The sequence below is a fragment of the Podarcis pityusensis genome (genome assembly GCF_964106645.2).
Source record: "Podarcis pityusensis genome assembly, chromosome: 9".
Taxonomy (NCBI): Eukaryota; Metazoa; Chordata; class Lepidosauria; order Squamata; family Lacertidae; genus Podarcis; species Podarcis pityusensis.
In genome coordinates this window covers 37,660,193-37,679,178 of record NC_138034.1, presented here as the reverse complement: position 1 = coordinate 37,679,178, position 18,986 = coordinate 37,660,193, and the positions used below count along the sequence as shown (strand labels likewise).

The 18,986-nt window shown below is 40.3% G+C and overlaps 1 protein-coding gene across 6 annotated transcripts in view; it reads left to right on the top strand.

Annotated features, from left to right (window-relative positions):
• Positions 1 to 18,986, top strand: part of TRIM2 (tripartite motif containing 2) — a 51,783-nt gene that overhangs the window by 23,527 nt on the left and 9,270 nt on the right. For 4 of the 6 annotated variants that reach the window (XM_081022179.1, XM_081022182.1, XM_081022180.1 and 1 more), the window contains exons 2-9: positions 6,624 to 6,805; positions 9,145 to 9,382; positions 12,421 to 12,572; positions 13,218 to 13,398; positions 14,200 to 14,923; positions 16,124 to 16,227; positions 16,506 to 16,673; positions 17,362 to 17,530. In XM_081022179.1, the coding sequence (XP_080878305.1) occupies positions 6,672 to 6,805; positions 9,145 to 9,382; positions 12,421 to 12,572; positions 13,218 to 13,398; positions 14,200 to 14,923; positions 16,124 to 16,227; positions 16,506 to 16,673; positions 17,362 to 17,530 (1,870 nt within the window). In that variant the 5' untranslated portion in view covers positions 6,624 to 6,671. Of the gene's footprint in view, positions 1 to 2,113; positions 2,414 to 6,085; positions 6,105 to 6,623; positions 6,806 to 9,144; positions 9,383 to 12,420; positions 12,573 to 13,217; positions 13,399 to 14,199; positions 14,924 to 16,123; positions 16,228 to 16,505; positions 16,674 to 17,361; positions 17,531 to 18,986 lie in introns of those variants that run through there. The other 2 variants (XM_081022181.1, XM_081022178.1) reach the window with 2 other exon arrangements.

Sequence of the window (18,986 nt, the reverse complement as noted above, 5' to 3'; positions counted from 1 at the left end):
TAGTATGCTACTCAAGGAACTGTTCTTTGAACTCTCAGAACTATCAAGTGACTGTATTACCTAGCATTCTAGGTATTTTGGGTCAAAGCATATGTCATTAGGCAACTCAAAATGCTTTACAAACAAGCATTTTCAGAAGGCCACGCAAGTCTTGCTACCATGCCAAAACTTGGTGTTTCAAACTTTATGCAATGATTTTCTGCCTCGCGGGATGCTTCAGTGTTTGGTATGTCCACAAATAATTCACAGAGCTAGGAAGATTGCTGAATATTGCTGGAAGGAATAGGGCAGGAGGGAGATTTTTTAATATCCCTCTTCCTCTCCCCCAGCTTTAGGAATAGAAACACTTATTGTGAATGGTCTGTTCAATCCTTACATAGCAACTTTCTTTCCTGATCTGTGCACCCAGCTCATCACCCAAGTTGATGGTGTAACCCTAAATGGGATTAGTTCTCACTAGCCATATGCTTCTGGAATCCCTTCTAGTTGTGTGGGATGCAAAGCACATTCAGTATTCCAGCAGAGTCCTCCTGCAGGAAGGCAAATCCCTGAACTTGAGAAAAGCATGCCTAAACAATCAGTGTATATGTATTGGTGGTTGTGGGGTGTGTGGTTTCATTTCTTTTTTCTTTGGAGCTAGAACATAGTCACTAATATTGTGTGAATAATTCTAATTGTGCCTGCTAAATAAATGAAAGAATGTGTGGCCCAACCAAGATTAATTGTGTGTGAGAGAGAGAGAGTGAGAGAGAGAGAGATTCTATGTATTTAAGGACCAAATTTTAATTATTTTGTAACAAAATGCTTATACTTGAAAGGCAAATATAGTTACTGGTTTCAAAAGGCCTCCAAGAAACCAAGCTTTAACCAAGGACACATTCTACTCCTGTAAAAAACACGCTGATTCCCGGACTGTCCATGGGTCGGATTTAGAAGGCGATTGGGCCAGATCCAGCCCCGCACCTTAGTTTGCCCACTCATGCATTAGGGAGTTCCCATTGGAACTTGCTGTCAGTGAGTGCACCTTGCAAGAGAACAATTGGGAGCTCATTTTAATCTCCCAACTTTGTAGCCATCTCCTAACCACCCTCACACCTAGTGCCACAGGTTTCAGTAATTTGGAAAACTGCCTCATTAGACCCACAGGCTAGAAATTGGGGAAGCAAATCTGAGATGCACAAAAGTAGGTGAGGAAATGAAAGTCCCACTTCATTCTTGAAATTTCATATAGCCTTGGATACAACTCACTGTTTCTGTTTTCCTTGCTCAATTTGGTTGAGTACTTGCCAAAAGGAACTTTAAAAAATGCTTTTTTTATAATTGGCAAATATTTTGTGTTCAAATTAGGCTACTTAAATTTGGGGTCCTGAGACGAGGCAACCTGTGCATAACTTAATAATATTAATATTAATAACAACAACAACAACAACAACAACTTTATGATGAAGTTGAATAGACTCAAGTCTTATTTGCTTTCTCTGAGTTGAGAAATATTAGGTGATTTCAGGGGATGGTTCTGGTACTTAGAAACTTAGTACACTTTGGGGCAGATGGCGACCTCATCTCATTCTGCACATTACACATTAAGCAGATACAAAAGGATTATCGCATTAAACATGAGGGTGATGACATAAAAATATGAGCAGCAGGAAGACGCCAATTAGAGATTTCTCCTTCTCTCATTTTCATTGATTACATTTCATTAAAAACCAATAACACTTCCTTCCAAATAAATGTGTGTTGAATCAGAGCATCAGTACTGGATCTATACTTCAGTGTTGAGAGAAAAATACTTACGTGTGTTTTTTGCTGCTGAACCAGAATGGTAGCTTTCCCTGCCTGCTAATCCTGTAATAGCATTCTATATAGACCATATCCAGCATCTGAGCCCTGAAACAGCTGATTGCTGACTAGAAAAGAGGAAGAAGGAAAAAATCCACCCGGCAAATCTCATTGCAGCTCTATGCTGCATCCCTATCCCACAATCCCTTGCACGGTTTGCTGCAGTCTTTCAGCTACGGGTTGAGTGAGAAAGATGTACTAAATAAAGATTGATTGGCTGGGATCCTTACGGGGGGTGTGGTGGGGGGGTCTCCCACTTTGTCAGTGACCCGGAGAGTAGGGGGAGGGAAATTAATGACTGCTTGGCTGGGCCTCCTTTTATTACTTCCAGGATTCTCTCCATGGAGTGGTGGAGCATTGTTAGCTTAAGCAAGAAAATAACGCTGCGTCTCTAGTAACTGCTAACAGGAATTCTCTAACAGTTCCACACGTGAGGCTTTCAGATGTGATACATCACTGTAATTATGGTTGGCTCATTTGGACGACTGCAGGACACAACTCCATCCTGGAAAGGCTTTTTCCTTTTTTCACTTGGCAGTGCATTGATTTAAGCTCCTTTTCGTGAAGATGGGTACGTCTCGAGCATTTGTTTGTTCAGTATTGTGCCTGGTGGCTAGTAACGCTATGCCTTTTTGCTCCCATCCCCCATTGCAGCTCCTTGCTTTACATAATGATGATGATGATGATGATGATGATGATGCATGCTTTAAGGCTAGAAAAGTTATTTAAACCATATGTGAGCAAGATGGTTTTAAAAACAATGTGAGAAAGCAGAGAAAGCAAAAATGTGGAGGGGCGTGTGCATATGTACAAGATAGTCTTACTTCATGATGATGATTAATAATAATAATAATCATTTGAATATATAATTGATTCTGAGAGGAAACAGACTGTTTTTATAGCCTTGTCTCTCTGGTTTGGGTTTGCCGTGCTGTGCTTGAGTAATTCTACCTAAAGCTTATCCTGTCTTTGAAGCAGCATTTATATAGCAGGAGTCCCACCCTTGCCTGCAGTTCTGGAGCTTGCGAGTTCCATTGCAAACGTTGCTACTAGAAACCTATTCATTCATAATGCATGGCTTAGACCCTCTGGGTTGTGCTCACCATTGATAAGTCATAGGCGATTCAGACTGATCTTTCAGAGTCTAATCACAGCTCTGGTTGGGTGGAGCACTGCCTTTATTTGAAAATCCTATACCTATTGAACAGGCTGCCCTTAATCTTCTTTATACTTTCATTGTGTAAAGCCATAATTCTGAGATAAGTATGTTTATCAAAACTCAATAAAATATTTCTCTTTAAAGCTCAAAATGGTTTATTTTATTAGGAGTTTTGTTTCAGATGGGTGTGGCTGCACACACTACTGATTTCTTTCTTCCCTTCTTTCTCTCTTGATATACACTTACTATTAGTGTTCTTGCAATATGTGCACACGCATATGCTGTGTTTCTTAAAGACCATTTTGATTAGAAATTGGGCACTGCTTTGTACATCTTTTATAATTAGAAACCTGCAAGAAGGAATGATGATGATGATGTCATTTTTCTGAGAGGCTGCTTGATGCAAGGATTGATCTCTCATCAAAAGCTGCTAGGTATTTAAAGCTTGAACTCTGGATTTGGTTTTTTGTTTTCTCTGGAGGCATTTATTTAGTCAGTGGTGAGAATTTTTGTAGGTTTGTTCATCCAGAGAGTGCACGTGTCACCCCTTCTGCCCGTCTTAAAAATGGATGAAAAGAACTTGCTTCCCAACTTAAAGATAACAGCTTGTCTTTTTATAGCTTTGCACTAAATTTTTAGCACAGTTTATAAACCTTCCTTGTTACAGAGCCCTTTAAATCCAAATTTATTCCACCTCTGCAACATACTACATTATGTACAGTATGTGCTGTTCAGGTGAATCTGTGCAACATCCGGAAAAATAAATTGTGTTCTGAACATAAAACTTACCTGCTTTATCATATGAAGTTCATTAAGATGAGTTTCAGCAAACAGAACCAATCTGTTATAGACAGTAGAAAGACTTCTTGGGACAAGGAGACATGGGTTCTAGTTTGTGCAATCCATGGTCTCTCTCACTGCATTCAGATGATCCTCCAAACCAGAGCTTGCTCAAACCATATTTTTGTAGTGTTGATAAGATGCACAACTATGTTTTGATTAGACCTGGAAGTTGCCTATTAAGCCACATGTGTCAGGGCAGGAAGGAGTGTTTGAGCTCATGGCTTCTCTCACACACCCTGTTTGGAGGATGCAGCCATTGTGTAGCTATTAGCAACTCGCTTTCTGTATTCTTACACCTATTTACTTGGGAGTAAGCCCCATTAACCAGGCTGAACTTATTATTATTATTTGTTAAACATGCTTAGGAGGGGGCTATCCGGTAGAAATTTAAGTGGGGATGTGGGAACCTTTTAGAGTTCCTTGCCCAGAGAACAAAGCAACACTTGTAACTCTTTTGTCTTTTATCTTCCTCCTTTTACATACATGACTAAGTATGTATAAATCTTATCTGGACTGGGACCTTGGGTATCAGAATATTCGCAGACCCCAACAGCAGCATAGTAGGAGGCCTAATACTGTATAATATCCTCTTTGTGTAATAAGAACAAGACATTAACAAACACCCTAGTCACTAGACTTGAACAGTTTGAACGTCTCCACCCAGTCAAATCCATTCAAGTCTGAAAGAGGATTCTGGGCATGTTTGGGTGTGTGTGCTTAAAAGCATCCTTCTAATTGGTAGCTCTATGTTCTCAGGGTTCCCTGGAGGGAGGCTGCTAAGTAATTCAGTTGAATGTGCATGAAAGCCTACGCTGTATGGTGAAGCTGATTGTGGAAAGGTCAAAAGCTGAGTCAATGGGGACTTTGGGGGTGTGGCTGGTGCATGTGCATCCATTCATTTCCCTACTCAAGTTTTTCAACTGCAGCTAAAACAAAACCTGAATGTGACTTAGGAAGAAGGAAATAGTAAAAGGTGTTGGTTTCTGTGCACAGGCAAAAAAATATTTATTCCATTTCTATCGCTTCTCGGCCTTTGGGATGAGATCAAGTGTAGTATCTGTTCTTATCAGTTTAATATCTGATATGTCCTCTATTTGAAGACTATGAACAACAACTACCAGACTTTTAGAAGACATCTGAAGGCAGCCCTGTTTAGGGAAGCTTTTAATGTTTGATGTATTATAGTATTTTAATATTTTTTTGGAAGCCGCCCAGAGTGGCTGGGGAAGCCCAGCCAGATGGGCGGGGTATAAATAATAAATAATAAATTATTATTATTATTGTTATTGTTATTATTATTATCTTGCTCTTCCAATAGCTCAGAGTGGCATATGTGGTTTCCCCTTGCTAACATGTGACCCTCCAGCTACTCTTGGACTACAACTCCCATCATCCCTGATTATTGGCCATGCTGGCTGGGTCTGATGGGACTTACAACATGTCCAACAACATCAAGAGGTTAGCCACCCCTGGGGCTAAGAGGTAACGGCTGTCCAGTCAGCTTGATGGCTGAGTAGAGGTTTGAACCCATCTCTCTCTCCATTCCTAGTTCAACATGCTAACCACTAGCTGGTATAGGGAATTTATGTTGTCTTTGTTGAAAAGCATTATATATCTTGTTAGGTTCTATATGTATTATGCCTATTTTGCTTAATTGCACTTGCTGTAGAATGGAAATGAAATATTTATGTGGTTTGCAATTGATGCTTTGCAATTGCAGGCATGCAATTTTTGAGATGCAATTGCATTTTGAAGTTTGAGGCTTTCCATAAATCCAAGGAACAACTTACAGTTCATATGTGCAAAGATGATGTTTACCTTCTTCTGCTGGTATTACTGTGTCCTGTTTGGCTTTTGTGCAGTAAGGCTGTTGGAAAGCTTTTGTCTTTATTTTTAACTAGCTTTGTCTAAAAGAAGGGTTTATGGGGGAAATGAAAGATAGCATATGAATGGAGTTACTTAGTCAAATATATGCCTTTGTTTCCATGGGCAAAAGCTGTGTGAGAAAGAGATCTGTGTTTTAACTCTGTGTGACTGAGTCTTACCTTCCTGCTAATGGAATGTGGCCCTCAAATACATTCTACAGCGGCAGTAATGTGATTTTCAGCATGAAAATGGTTTCTTACTTCAGATTTAGACTGCACTGATATAGATGGTCTGACTACTATGTTCTTCCTATTAACTGCAGACTATGAGGTCTAACAGCACGGCCAGCCACTGGTGTACAGCTGTAGCCGATGATGTATGCAATATTATATTGGTGAGAGTGTCTTAGAAATATGGGAAGGTCAAAAACAGAGAGGTGTATTTTGCACCACATGTTATCCGATTCTTTCAAGTGGTGATGGCAGAAATCCAACCTACTCTATGCAACTCATGTGCTCCACCAGTGACCTATGCTCATTCTATAGCCTTAGAAATGTACACCCATCCAATCTGAAAGCATGTTCAGTTGGTTAGGGCACCCTTTTTCTAATACTCGATATCACAAAAGTATGGCCAGGTTTTAGCCTTGTCAGTTCTTGGATGGGAAGATAGTGGGAACAGGATATAAATATAAAGAATGAATTTTAGAAGCTAATGCATTGTAGTAGTTTTTTTGCCTTGGCAATCTGCCCAGATGCTTTTAAAGCAAGTATTTATAGTGTAGCATTTCCAAGCACTACGCACTGCCTTCTTATAAATCTTGAATCGGGATGAAACCCACTGGGATCCATTGTTAACAGGAAGTCAGTTCCCCACGGCTTCTAAAATGCTGTTGTTTGCTTGAACCTTTCAGCAGCGTGCAGGGCAAAAGAGAACAGGACCCACATGTCAGTGGTCTAGGATGGCCAGTGAAGGCGCCAACATCCCAAGTCCTGTGGTGCGTCAGATTGACAAACAATTTCTGATCTGCAGCATATGCCTGGACCGTTACAAGAATCCCAAAGTACTCCCCTGTCTGCACACTTTCTGTGAGAGGTAAGAGGATGGTTTCTGTTTCCCCCAACCAAAAGTGCATTACAGCTGGCTTGTCTGTCTGGATTGCCACAGTGATCTGTTCCCAGATGTCTAGAGTTACACTGTTAATTCAATGAACCCCTCAATCCAGTCCACAAGTTCTCCTGAAATATAAAACTTAATGAGTAGGAAGGTAAAATGCCCCTGGGCTCATTTTGATTTATAAGAAGAAAGACAGGATTCAGATATTTCTGTATTGCAAAAGTAATCTGTGCTCTTTTGGTAAACAATTCTGTCTTTATTGTGAATGTTCAGCCTGTTTTTATTTTTAAGGTATGGCCTTCCATGTCAGCAATACAATTACACATAAAAGGGTGGTAGCAATAATTTCTTACTGGGATATTTGATCTGAATTTAGGCAATGAAACTTAGCCCATTTAGCTTAAAAGTAGATTTCTTCAGCATGAGTAGAGCTTGGTTCCAAGTGGAACACGTTCAGAACTGAAGGATGCAATATCTGAACATAAAGTGCCAGAGATTAGATGATTCAGGACTTTGGCCTACAACTCCTATCAGTCCCAGCTGGCATGGCCTTGCTGCCTGGGGCTGATGGAAAATGTAATCCAACAACATATGGAGGGCACCAGGTTGCAGCTAGAAGATATGCAGGACTTGAACCGGTGGCATTTTTCCCTACATTGCGTTTCCTTTCCAGGAAAAGAAGCAGAGAAGCCTTATCCTTTAAAAAAATGCTGCAGCGCTGTCTGAAAGTGGAAACGACATTTCCACCATTTCTGCTTTTGGCTTTTCATGGTTTGTCTGTTTTCATTTTGTTAGACTGCTTAGTCTACCATGTTCCATAAGCATTTGCTTTGTTCTTTTTTAATGTTTCGAATGCAGCGCTGCTAATGACCCTTATCTTTCTATACATTTTAGAAAAGAGCTCAGGTTTTCTTGGTGTATTACATTAGAATCCGCTTTAGCCTGAAAGGTAGTCGTATGCATTTGCCGCCATGGGCTGATTTTTGTCTGGATTCATCTTTTGGCACGCTAGTGCAAATGCTCAGAGTGATGGGCCCAAAGCCAAACCTGGGCTTAAAACAGCCTGTGGTGACAGATGCACATAATTGCCTCACCACGGGCTGCAGCACTTAGAAGTCAGTAAAGGCTGGGCTTTTCCCTCACAAAAGCTAAGGTGACTGTAAGAATAACCCTCCAGAATGGTTCATCATCCTGTGACGTGGAGCCTGGAAAACAATTTGAATAGCCATAATGCTGTTGTTGCTTTTATTAATGTAAGATGAAAATGGCAAGTGATACATTGCAGTGTTTCCCCCCCAAGCTTTGGAGCAGAGCGTGAGAACAAGCAGATGAAAAGATGCTCTTGTAACCTATAATGGTTGTGGAGAAGAGCACTCTTCACAGCGCAAGACTGTAGGGTCAGGAAGTAATTCCTGTGAGTAGAAGCTAAGGCTGTCCACAGGAGTCATAATTATTCGTGTTTTTTAAAGGAGCGTTTAAAATGCATTGCTTGTTTTCTGCACTCTTATCTACTACTATCTCTGTTCTCAGATTGTGCAGATTTAGGTGGTGTATAGATATAAGCCACAGGTGACAGTGTCCTAATAAGAATGAGTGGGTACACCACAAGAAACAAAGCTTCTGCCATACCAAAATCTGCTCTCTGGAAAAAGTTGCTGTTTTGATAGTGCAGCCTGGAGGCAATCTCTTCTTCTTGTACTAATTCCTTCCCACCTTTTCTGCGGTTTAGACCATAGCTGTCAACTTACAGATTTGAAAATAAGGGACCAGCAGCCTCAAAAATAAGGGATCAGCAGCCAAAATAAGGGATTTTCTGGGCACAGGTATGTTTAACTTCTGAGCCCCTTTGAGCCAAAGGCAGAAAGCCCAGCCAGCAGCCAAATGAAGCCTCATCAATAAGGGACAGCAGCGGGACATGGCGCTGGGATAAGGGACTGTCCCGCCAAATAAGGGACGCTTGACAGCTATGGTTTAGACCGTCTCCAGTCATCTCACTACATCATTGCCTTTTTATTTAGGTAGAACCCCCTAGCGCTCACTCCCACCTGTGGCTGTCCAGATGTTGCTGTACTACAACTCCAATCCATTGGCCAAGCTGGCTGGGCCTGATGAGAGTTGGGATCCAATAACTTCTGGAGGGCAACATGTTGGGAAGGCTGTCAGAGTGTTTTGTTCTTCCCTCTTGATATGAGTTGCAAAATGTGAAAAAGTAAAGCTGTGTTCATGATTATTCTTCTATTCTCCTACTAGGAAATCGCAAACAACACAGTTTACTTTTTGCTTTTGATACTGGCTTATCTTTTTACCATCCTCATTAGGTGCCTACAGAATTACATTCCAGCCCACAGCTTAACCCTTTCTTGCCCAGTGTGCCGCCAAACGTCCATCTTGCCAGAGAAAGGGGTTTCTGCTCTTCAGAACAACTTCTTCATCACCAACCTGATGGATGTCCTGCAGCGAACTCCAGACAATAGCATTGAGGAGTCTTCCATCTTGGAGACTGTCACAGCTGTTGCTGCAGGGAAGCCACTCTCCTGCCCCAATCATGAAGGAAATGTAAGTGGATTAGGTGCCTATAAATAAGGCTTCATCAATTTATTTGGCAGGGAAATGGCAATTTTCAGTGGCTCACCCTGAAATGAAAGTTGGGGACTATTGGACTTGCAAATGATTTATTAATTTCTGCAATGACAACATAAATCATTTGCTTGATAGATTTTATTCAATCGATTGAATGCTTTCATTGGATACTGTACTAGAGAGAGTGAATTGGGATGAATTTGTGTGTGGCATCAAATTAACTCTCAGTCAGCCCAATATTGATAGTTTTGGTTATGTTTTTGTTTTGTAGGGCATTGCATTGACATGTCATGATATTGATCATGGTGGTTAGTAAATGTGCTTTCTGGCTATCAAGATGAGATGTTAATGTTCTATAATTCATTTAAGCTGTATTTTGTACATCAATTTTAGTTTTAAGTGAAAGCAGCTGTCTATAATTCAAAAGGTGTATTGCTACTTTTGCTCTTCTTTTCATCCATAAATGAAATCAAGTATTCATTGAGTTGAAATTCCATTTCCTTCTCCGTTACCACCACTGTTGTGAGTCCTTTCCTATCATCAGTCTATTTTCAATCTTTACCAAGCTGGTGCACTTCAGATGTTGTTGAATTGCAGCTCCCCATCAGCCCCAGCCAGCATTGCCAATCATCAGGGTGGGTGGAGGTGGGACCCTAAGAAGCATCTGGAAAACACTTTGCTGTGGAAGGCTGACTTAGGCAATCCAGATCATAATAGGTAAATTAGGAAGCAAGTGAACTGCAGGAGGTGTCTACAGAGCAAATATTTCCAGAGCAACAAAGCAAACAAAACAGAACAACATCAGATTTAGGGTGGTGTGGGTTGTTCACCAGTACAGGGCATGCAAACTTGATAAGCTCCATAACTGAGAAGATCCATTTGGGGGGTGCCAATTTTGGGCTCATATTGTAAAATATTCCCCAAGTCTGCCCTTGAACAGAAGGGAAAGCAATCCCTTTCCCAGCAAGTTCTTAGCTAATCTGGCCTAGGTACAAGGTTTGGGAGTATTCCTTTCTGATAGCAGGTCATAGCCTGCATGTGGACAAAAATCATTCAAGAGAAATATTATTAGATTCAGCTTTACACCACCTGGCACAATTGTTTTCCAGTTATGGTAATCAGTGGCACTGAAAGATGAAAAATCTGCGTAGGGCACATATGCTAAAAAGGGTCCTTGGGAATAAATGGAGCATATGGGCAGAATTATGTCATTATTCCACTTGAACTGGTGGGTTGGCATCCTTGTTGTTGCATCACGAAGCACTATATTGCATTCAAAGGGTGCCAATATAATGTGAGCGGAATTGCAAGCATTGCTGCACATGATTAGGAAGCTCTTCGTAAAATTGAAATGCAATTAAGTGCTTGGCAGCATGACTCCTGGATGTAACACACAGTGCTATACACTTATGGCCCTCCTGATGTCATTGGCCTCCAGCTTCCATCAGCCTCAGCCAACATGGCCTACAGTCAAGGAAGATGGGAACTGTAGGCCAGAAATCTGGAGAGCACCATGTTCCCCTGCTCTCTCCTCTTCCCCTCCTCCAATTATGATCATTGTCCTCCTTTGTTCCTAAAAGCCCCCTTCTGTTAATGTGTCACTCAAAGCAGGATTGTGATTTTTTCTTGATTTTATTTTTTTCTTTCTGTAAACCGCTTTTTACAATTAAAGGGTGTATGAAATTTATGAATTGATTAAATAAATTAATATGACTTTAAAAAATCCTGTATTACAAGACAAAGATACACCTTTCTTGTAGGTAGGCTGGTAGCATATGTACCTGGTTTCCATCTGCAAATCAGGAGATTTATGATCCCTAAGGTCCACTCCTTACAAACTATATATTCTTGTTGGGACCATAACATCTTAGTTTTAGGCAATAAGTTCCAGGCTTTCCTTCAATGAGACAGTTCTTCATTGCATGGAGTTTGCTTTCTTTTCTTTTCTTTTCTTTTCTTTTCTTTTCTTTCTTTCTTTCTTGAAGAGGTATCCAAACCATCTTGGGAGCACATGCAAAGTATCTTTATCTTTCTGAAGTATCCAGACTCCACTAAGTAAGAGTAGTGCCGTTCAAAACAACCTTAAACAGATTGTGGAAACTTATTCAGTCCTTTTTCTTTTGTAGGTTGCAGACTAGAAATAAGAACGTGAAAATGTTTTATCCTTTGTTAGATGAAAAGCTTCTATTTCTATTTCACCAAGTCCTTTTTATATAATTCCTTTTAATGTTCTCTTGCTTAGTTTGAAAAATAACTGATGCTCTCTCCCTCTGGTAAACTTTTAAATGCCAGCCCTAAGCAGCAATGATCACTCTCTGTTAAGCTTTTGGCTGCCAAAAATATGGCCCTCATTATATGCAAACCTGATGCCATTCTGCTTTGTGATTCAGAGTGCATCACTAATGCCTTAGGCATTTGTGAAGTAACTTAATACTGCTAAAGCACAAGGCATGACAGTTTTATCTGAAACCAAATAGTGAGAAAATGACAGCCATGAGAAAGAACATGACAGCCGTAAGTGTACCTTTTGGAATTTCAAGTACCCTAAATTGTGTATGTATTTATTTGTGATTCTTAAAAGTAGGGAAAAATTCAACATAATGGTTCATACAAACCACAGCTATAAATCCATGGCATTAAACATAATCACTGCTTTTTAACATTTTAATCACAAGCAAACATTTTGTTTGATGGTGCAATAGGTTTGAATTCCAGTCGTCAGCTCACATGGCTATTTTTCACATAAATCCCATTCTGTTGACTTTTTTTGCTTGCAGGATTTGTAGCAGAATTTTTTCCCAGCACAGGGCATTAGCAGAACAATCCAATGCACATTTATTCAAAAGCAAGCCCATGGAAGTCTGTGGGACTAAGGCTGCAATCCTTGCCCTGCTTACCTGGGAATTCAATAGGGCTTGTATCTGAGTAGACATGCTCAGTATTCAAAATGGTGTGTCTCTGTTTGGAAAAACTGGTATTCTGCTGATAGTCACACTCTCCCTCTCTGTAATCAGCTGATGGAATTTTACTGCCAGTCTTGTGAGACAGCCATGTGCCGGGAATGTACAGAAGGCGAGCATGCAGAGCACCCCACAGTACCTCTCAAAGATGTAGTAGAACAACACAAGGCTTCGCTTCAAGCACAGCTAGATGCTGTCAACAAAAGGTATGGAACCTCTTCTGCAAAGTCCATGCTTTAACACACAGTGTGGTAGGAGTAGCCCCGACCTCACACCCCAGACATTGTCACCTGCTCTCTCTGCTCCGAGATCTCCAAGGGAGGGGTTCTTCCCAGGGGCCTCTGCTTTCAAAGGCAGAATACAGTGGTACCTTGGTTTTCAAACATCTCAAAAGTTGAACATTTTGGTTTTCGACTACCGAAAACCCAGAAGTAAATGCATCCATTTCCGAATGCGCCTCAGAAGCCAAATGGCTTCCACTGAGTGTTTCTCAATTAAATTTGCAGACCGCTTTCGGTTTTCGAATGTTTTGGAAGTCGAACGGTCTTCCAGAACGGATTATGTTTGAAAACCGAGGTACCACTGTAGAGAGAACTATATAACTGTGTTATATAAAGAACTACAACTTTCAAAAGGGGTGCTTGAGCTTGCTTTCTCTTGCCTCTTTCTCCATCCTTTTCCTTGTGCTATAAAGTCTTTGTAACAGAATTTGTCTAAGAAACACTTGAAATCTGATTTGTATCTTTATCCCATTGTGATCACCAAGAATAAAAATCTTGTTGCATGATGTCACAAGGAAGAACTATGGCAATTCTATTTCAAACAGCACTTGTGATTTACGCTTCCAACAGGCTTCCAGAGATAGATACAGCACTTCATTTCCTATCTGAAATTATACATCAGCTGACCAACCAAAAGACCAGCATTGTAGATGAAATTCATTCCACTTTTGATGAACTCCAGAAGACTTTAAATGTCCGCAAGAGTGTGTTGCTCATGGAATTGGAAGTGAATTATGGCCTTAAACATAAAGTAAGACCCTTGTTCTTTTCAGTCATATTTATTTCATTTGTGGGGTATGTGAAGAGAGAAACAATGTCTGAAATCTAATCTTTAGCTGAGAGAGAGGCTAGGAAATGGCATGGGAACACAATTAATCCAGCACATCCTTGAACAAATTCATTTTATCCAACAAAATTCCCTTACAAAAATGCAGAAGTGATATGTAACACTTGAGTCAGAGATATATTTTTAATTGTTACGGGGTTTTTTTTTTATTAAAAAAACAAAAACAGTGGCAACAAAACCTTTATATTGCATCGTTGTTTCATAGTTATTGGTTGTATTTTCATTTTTTACTTTTCTTTTCTGGATATTATTAGTCAAATAGTTGTAAAAATCTTATAAAAGCTAAGTGTCCATATCTTGGGGAGTGGAGGAAATACAGTGTTCTGCATGTTTTCCATATATCCTCATATGAAAAAGTTTATCTGTCTTCAGTTTGGCCCAAGGCTTGTTCATGTAATACAAAAAAAAACCTAACAGTTTAGTTTTATGTCAAAATAATGCCATGAACAAAAGCTCTCCAAACTGGAAGCTTTTTTTAAAAATAATAATAATAATCCAAGAGAATTTAGCACTTATTTGATCAATGCTATTCAGGTGTTTTGTTTTGTTTTGTTTTAATAGAGCCCAACAAATTTTCTGCAACGTTATTCTGTTCAAGGTCATACCTCTACATTTCCCATGATAGGTGGGAATTCATTCATTTATTTTTTGGGCTACTTGGTTTAAAACTCAAATCTATATAACCACAGCATTCTGTTTATCCAGGTCCTGCAGACTCAGCTTGATAGCCTATTGGAAGGTCAGGAAAACATAAAGAGTTGTAGCAACTTTACAGCCCAAGCACTCAACCATGGAACCGAGACAGAAGTCTTGCTTGTTAAGAAGCAGATGAGTGATAAGCTGAACGAGCTGGCTGTCCGCGACTTCCCACTGCAGCCTCGTGAGAATGATCAACTGGATTTCATAGTGGAAACGGATGGGCTGAAGAAGTCCATTCATAATCTTGGTACTATTTTAACCACAAATGCTGTCGCTTCTGAAACAGTGGCCACAGGTGAAGGACTGAAGCAGACGGTGATAGGACAGCCTATGTCAGTCACCATCACTACCAAGGACAAGGATGGTGAGCTCTGTAAATCTGGGAATGCTTACCTCACGGCTGAGCTCAGCACGCCTGATGGGAGTGTGGCGGATGGAGAAATACTTGACAATAAAAATGGCACTTACGAATTTTTGTATACTGTCCAGAAAGAAGGGGACTTTACCCTTTCCTTGAGACTCTATGATCAGCATATCAGGGGCAGCCCGTTCAAACTCAAGGTAATCAGGTCGGCCGATGTGTCCCCTACCACCGAAGGAGTTAAGAGGCGTGTGAAGTCTCCTGGCAGTGGACATGTGAAGCAGAAAGCTGTGAAAAGACCAGCTAGCATGTACAGCACTGGCAAAAGGAAAGAGAACCCCATTGAAGATGACCTGATCTTCAGAGTAGGTATGGAGTGCTTTGCCTTCTAAATTATTTGGATTGCAATGTCCAGCTGCAAACAGAGTGCGTGAAACTATTGTTTTAGGATAAGTGTCAACACTAAGAGGAGAGAAGAACCTGTGGTGCTCAAGCAATTGTTGGACTCCGGTTCCCATCAGCTGCAACCAGCATGACCAGATGATGGAAGCTGTAGTCCAGCAACCTTTGGAGGGTCCTTGGTTTCCCATGCCTGCCCTAGGACATTATCTAGCTCAGAGGTGTTGGTTGATCGATGGATATTCATTTGAATGAAAAGTGGCATAGACATGCATAGTGGCCTACAAACAATAAATAACAACAAGACAATAAAACATAATAGCACATCACAGATACAGTGTGAATCATATAAAACAGATGCAATCTACAAAACGCTACTCACAAAACATCAACTAAAAAAAGAAGCTGAACAGCAAAATTACAGCAAAATTCATATAATTAACAAATCAGTATGGCTTTTGTAATCTGTAAAACAATACTAACAACATTAAAAAATAGCAACAAAAAGTTAGCTAAGCACTGTTAAGTTCATACACACACTCTTCACGTTCCCCCAAAATCATAATCTCACTCTATTTAATTTGTTAAAACACACATAATATTGTTAAGCTTGTTGTAAGTGAGCCTTAGTCCTACTGTAGTTGGACTTTCCTAACTAGATGGCTCTCCCTCTAATTTTCTGTGCCAAAAATATTGTATTTAGTAATTGTTGTATGCACTTCTGGGTGGGGGAATCACCCCATCTGTATTGCTTATGGAGTTCATAATTCAAAAACAATATTTCTGTCACAAGACTGCTTGTTTATCTCATCCCTCAAAGGCGTATTCCAAAACCTTATTATCTTGAAAGGCAGCTGGAATTCCCTCTTGGACTCAGAAGTCCCTGCCCATAGTGGGGGAGAAAGGAGAGAGCAACACACTCAGCTCCCCCAGAGTCCCAGACACCCCTGTTCTGGAGACTGTGGACCTTCCCCTCTTGATCTTTATATTGTATATTCATGATAATGGTTTATTTTCTCTACCCCAACCATTGTGAAGCCCCTTTCCGTGCAATACAACTAGACTCCTGATGATGAAACTGCTGATTGGACCTACAGAGTTGAAATGAGTTTTTGCAGCCATGTACTTGACTTCTTTCCTAATTGTTTTTATATGTACATCTCCTTTTAGGTACCAAAGGGAGAAACAAAGGGGAGTTTACAAATCTTCAGGGAGTAGCTGCATCTACAAATGGAAAAATATTAATAGCGGACAGCAATAATCAGTGTGTGCAGGTATGCTTGTTTTTCTTCTCTTTACCCATAATGGATTGTTTTGGAAGGACACAGTACTGATCAAATGTGGAAAAGAAACATGTTCTCTGAAGTGTCAAGATTATAAGAACTTGATAGTGAAGGATTCATAATTCTGCGTTAAGTTCACGTAATGACTCAAATGCCACTTTCCAGTTAAAAATTCATTCATTTATTTAAATCTGCACCCCACCTTTAATCTCATGGATGTGTATACATGGATACATCTTATGTGAAAAAATTATTTTTGAAAATTACAGATATTTTCCACTGATGGCCAGTTCAAGAGTCGTTTTGGTATCCGGGGAAGGTCCCCTGGTCAGTTGCAGCGGCCTACGGGAGTGGCTGTGCATCCTTGTGGTGACATCATTATTGCCGACTATGACAATAAGTGGGTTAGCATATTCTCCTCTGATGGAAAATTTAAGGTAAGTACAAATTAAAAAATACAAGGAAACTCACTGCCATTTTAAAATTACGTAATAGTTTGGTAAACCAACGATTTTTCTGAAGGCTTGGGGAATTGATTCTGTATTTCTTGACTGAAGAACTAACAGTTGGTGATGTGGGAAAGGATGGGCAAATTCATGCAGATGAAATTATTTTGTTTGTTCTGAGATGGAGGGAAGGGGGGTGGTGAAGACTCTAAACATTTGCCCTGGTATTGACTTAAAATCATACAGGGTGGGAATCCTTTTTTCAACCTGAGGGTCTCATTCCGTTCTGGGCAACCTTCTGAGTGCCAGAAGCAAAAGTGGATAATGTAACAAATATACATTTTTACCTTTGTACACTAGGCCACTTTCTACAACACTCTCACACCCCTCTCTGGTTCCATCCAGGCCCAGAAGAGTCATTAACGGAGTTAATGGTTGCATTTTAGCCAGGCAAAAAGGGTGCAAAAGCAGGGATAGTGAGTGTTGTGGCCTGAGGGGATTTCAGAGGGCCAAACAGAGATCACAATGAAAGTCATTACTACCAATCTCTTGCACTAATTTACTACAGAATCTTCTCCCAAGTATGAATAGTGGCAAAGCTAAAAACCCAGGGAACATTACAGCAGTCCAAATGTGTGTATGTTTGAAGCAACTTTAATCTCTTTCTTTGCTCCTATAGACAAAAATTGGATCTGGAAAGCTCATGGGACCAAAAGGTGTTTCTGTGGATCGCAATGGGCACATCATTGTGGTGGACAACAAAGCATGTTGTGTGTTTATCTTCCAGCCAAATGGAAAAATAGTAACCAGGTTTGGAAGCCGAGGCAATGGAGATAAGCAGTTTGCAGGTATCAGTTGCTGTCTAATATGCATTTTCTTTTATCCAGATCGTGTGTGTGTATTTGAGCATGCTGAAAAAGCATCACTCTAACTTCACCACAGTAAGCAAGACACAATAAGTAGACTGTAGTCCATTAGTGCTTTCACACATCCATAATTTTCTGGACATCGCCAAAACTTTGACAAAAGCTCAACAACATTTTGAAATATGGCAACCCTCTAGTCCAGGCATGTCCAAAATCCTAATCCAGCCCACCGGTCAGTTTAATCCAGCTCCTGTGGCAGTCTATTTCCTGGGGTAAAATCCCCAAAAACCCTTGAATTTCAATCCTAAATTGGGCCTCACAGCCTGTTACTTCATCAAATCTGGCCCTCTTTAGATACCACTGCTCTAGTCCATGAACAATTATGTAGTAATAAACACACACAGCTTTATTGTGGTCCATAGACCCAAAATACACAGTACAAAAATAATATATAAATTTGTTTGTCATGAGACTCTGTTGTATTTGCTTTTCTAAACAGGAGACATAAAATTGCTTTTTCTTTTTTAAAAAAATGTACTACAGGGGCTCAGTAAACACATGGGTTGAGTGCATACCATACATTTAAAGTACATTATTTTGCTTAACTAATAATGGGAACTGCAGTTTATTAAGGATGCTGGGAATTGTAGCTATGTGGGGGGTAAACTGCTTTTCCCAAACAGTCTTGGGAACTGTAATTCTCTCTCCCCACCCCAACCCCATTTTATTAATCTGGATTTTCAAGATGGCCTGCAAAGGAGAACCTCAAAACAAATATAAAACAGATCAAAAACATCAGCAACGAAAGCAATTATCATAGCAACAGTAAAAATACAAAAAGCAGTAGATATAAAATCAGTGAAAACCCTGAAATGTGGGTGTAATTTTCACTCTAGTTGTTCCTTAGGCCTTTGGGGTGAGGGGAAGCAGTCTTTCAGGAACAACAAAACTCCTCTGGTCTGACTCCTGTGGTTTGCTGATCATGTCTCATTTTAAGACAGAGGGAGTCAATGTGATGATCTCCACATCTGGCTGGACCCCAATTCCCATCAGTCCGAGCCAGAATGACCAAGAACAAGAAGCATGCTCACTTGCAGATGTTAAACAAATTTTAAGTAGTCTATTGTTCAACTTGAAAGTTGTACTAAACATTTAGTGGGTGGAAACCAGTCAAACTGGTTTTGAAGCTGGCCAGGTAGAACCCTTTTTATTTATTGTTCTCTAGAGGACTTGTACTGTTGCCCAAGTTCATAATTTTCTCGAGTTTGTAGCTGATTATGTTGTTCTTCAGCTGTTAACGTGTGACAGTGAACGCAGCAACATGTAGAGTTCAAAATGGAACCTTGAAGCACTACCTGGTGTTGCCTTTTCCAGAGCCACCTCCAGTCAGGCATGCTGCTAGCGCATTGGTCCACATCAACCATTTTGATCAGAACCC